Source organism: Pteropus vampyrus, unplaced genomic scaffold (assembly GCF_000151845.1).
Source record: "Pteropus vampyrus isolate Shadow unplaced genomic scaffold, Pvam_2.0 Scaffold261, whole genome shotgun sequence".
Lineage (NCBI taxonomy): Eukaryota > Metazoa > Chordata > Mammalia > Chiroptera > Pteropodidae > Pteropus > Pteropus vampyrus.
In genome coordinates, this window is record NW_011889042.1 from 483086 (window position 1) to 485994 (window position 2909).

The 2909-nt window shown below is 32.3% G+C and overlaps 1 protein-coding gene and 1 pseudogene across 1 annotated transcript in view; both read left to right on the plus strand.

Annotated features, from left to right (window-relative positions):
- BCAS3 (BCAS3, microtubule associated cell migration factor) overlaps positions 1-2909 on the plus strand; it is a 535625-nt gene that overhangs the window by 156775 nt on the left and 375941 nt on the right. Inside the window, exon 14 of the mRNA XM_023520385.1 lies at positions 2589-2612. Within this exon, the coding sequence (XP_023376153.1) occupies positions 2589-2612 (24 nt within the window). The remainder of the gene's footprint in view (positions 1-2588; positions 2613-2909) is intronic.
- Positions 2101-2223, plus strand: LOC111729425 (annotated as a pseudogene).

A 2909-nucleotide genomic window follows, 5' to 3' on the forward strand; every position in this document is an offset into this window, starting at 1 on the left:
GGCTGCTCTGTGACCACTGCCTCCTCAAGGCTGCACCTAGAAGATTCTTCTTCCCTTTTAAGGAAAACCACTTTTGTTGCTTTGTAATTTCTAGAAGTTTTGTAGGACATGGAGAAATTAAACAAGGTGTCCTTTCCTCCCTGGGGTTGCCCATTCTTCACAGACTGAGGGAGCTTCTCTGTAGAACCCTTTAAGGGCCTCTAACTAGATAGAGCACAGCTTCTTGCCTGAAGCTTAGAGCAGTGAGTCCCAAAACCAGGCATTCATATACTACCTCCACATTTTTTTGTCATAACCAAGGACCTCCTATTCTCTTATTTCTTTAAATAAGAGATAATATTTAAATAAGATAATATTTTCTTTAAACCAACATACTTTTTAAAACTTAATTCCAACTTTAGTCTTATGCTAAGGAATGTATCCGTGCAGTCACATGTTGATGTGCTAGTTATATTTTTTCCTATTACACATGAAAATAAATGTGTAACTATTAAAAAGCATTTAATGTTGTTAAAATATCCATACCACCCAAAGTGATACACATACTAAATACAATTCTATCAAAATCCCAATGACATTTTTTGCAGAAATGTTTTTAAAAACCATCCTAAAAATCTTATGGAATCTTAAGGGACCCTGAAAAACCAAAACAGTCTTGAAAAAGAACATGATTGGAGCTCTCACACTTTCTAATTTCAAATCACACTACAAAGCAATGGTAATTAAGATGATTTGGTACTTAGAATTGTATTTAGTATGTGTATCACTTTGGGTGGTATGGCATAAAGATAGGCATGTAGCCCAATGAAATAGAATAAAGAGTGCAGAAATAAACCCATGCATATATGCAAAAATGATAAGGCTGTCAAAACTACACAATGGGGAAAGGAGATTTTTTGTTGTTGTTTGTTTGTTTGATTTTTTAAGCAAATGGCATTGGGAAGACTGGATAACCACATGCAAAAGAAAGTTGGGCCCTTACCTTACACCATATATAAAAATTAAATGTATTATAGACCTAACCATAAGACCTAAAACTATTCAACTCCTAAAAGAAAACATGAGAGACAAGCTGTAGGACATTGGATTGGGCAATGATTTCTTGGCTATAGCACCAAAGAACAGGTAACAAAATAAAAAATAGACAAATGGAACTATATCAAACATGAAAACTTCTGCATGTCAAAGGAAACTATCAACAGAGTGAAAAGACAACCTATAGAATTGCAGAAAATAATTATAAATCACGTATCTGATAGGGAGTTAATATATAGTACATATAAGGAATTTCTACAACTCAGCAACAAAAAATAACCCAATTAACAAATGTGCATTGGACTCGAATTGATATAAAGATGACCAATAATCATATGAAAAGATGCTCAACATTATCAATCATTAGAGAATTGCAAATCAAAACTACAATTAGATACCACCTTCCACCTATCAGGATAACTACTATAAAAAGAACATAAAATATCAAATGTTGTCAAGGATGCAGAGAAGTTGGAACTCTTATGAACTGTTTGGTGATAATGTAAAATGATGCAGCTGTTATGGAAACCAGTATAAAAGTTACTCAAAAAATTAAAAATTGGATTACCATATGATCCAGAAATCCCACTTCTGGGTTTATATGCAAAATAATTCAAAGCAGGATCTCAAAGACATATTTATACACCTATGTATATTGCAGTATTTTTCACAGTAACCAGGAAGTAGAAGCAATCCATTAATAGACGAATAAATAAAAATGTGAGATAGATACAATGTAATAATATTATACAGCTTTAAAAGTAAAGGACCTTTTGTCACAAGTTACAACATGGATGAACTTTGAGGACATTTTGCTAAAGGAAAAAAGTCACAAAAGGAGAAATACTTTATTTCTACTGATTTTGACTAAAGCAGTCAAAATTCTAGAAACAGAAAGTAGAAATATGGTTACCAAGGACTGGGGGAAGGAGAAGGAAGAATTAGTGTGTAGCGGGTATAGAGCTTCAGTGTTGCAAGATCAAAAAGTTCTAGAAATCTGTTACACAGCAATGTGAATATACTTAATATCACTGAACTTAACACTTAAAAATGGTGAAGATGGTAGTCTACAGCCATGACACCTTGAACGTGCCCACCCGATCCTGTCTGATCTCGGAAGCTAAGCAGGGTTGGGCCTGGTTAGTACTTGGATGGGAGACCACCTAGGAAGACTAGGTGCTGTAGGTGTTAAAAAAAATGATGAAGTTGATAATAAAAAAAGATCTACCCATTAAAAAATTGATAAATCTGTCGCTTGACTGAATTGTATGTTCTAGCCAGAGCAATAAGGCAAGAAAATTAAAGCATAAAGATAGGAAAGGATGGCAAATCAGACATTCTATATACTGGATTGTTGTAATAGTTATACTATTGTATAAAATCATTGAATTATAAACATAATATAGGTGACTTTTATAATATGTAAATTATACCTCTGTAAAGTTTTTCACACTAAAAGAAAAATTAAAATTGCCAGTGTAAGACTACTTCATGGGTTACTTCGTATTAAATTCTTTATGTTTGATTTTCATAATCGAATATTTGTATGGTAGGTTTTCATACCTTTGAAACTTTAGGTACGTAAAACTTTTTTTGTTTCTTGAGTTAATTACTTGCTTTGTAAAATAAATATATATTTTTCCCCCTAAGAATCATCTAACTGTGCATTCACAATGGGCAAATTGTATAGAATGTAAATTATATTTTAATATGCTTATCAGAAAATTAAGTGGAATAAACTTGAGGTGCAAAACTACCTACCCTAATATACTTCTGATTTTATGACTTGGTAATATTTTCAAAGAATTGATGTATCCATGTAAAAACTAGTAGTTAAAGACCAGAGCTTTTGTATTTTAAATAAAAATTTTAAG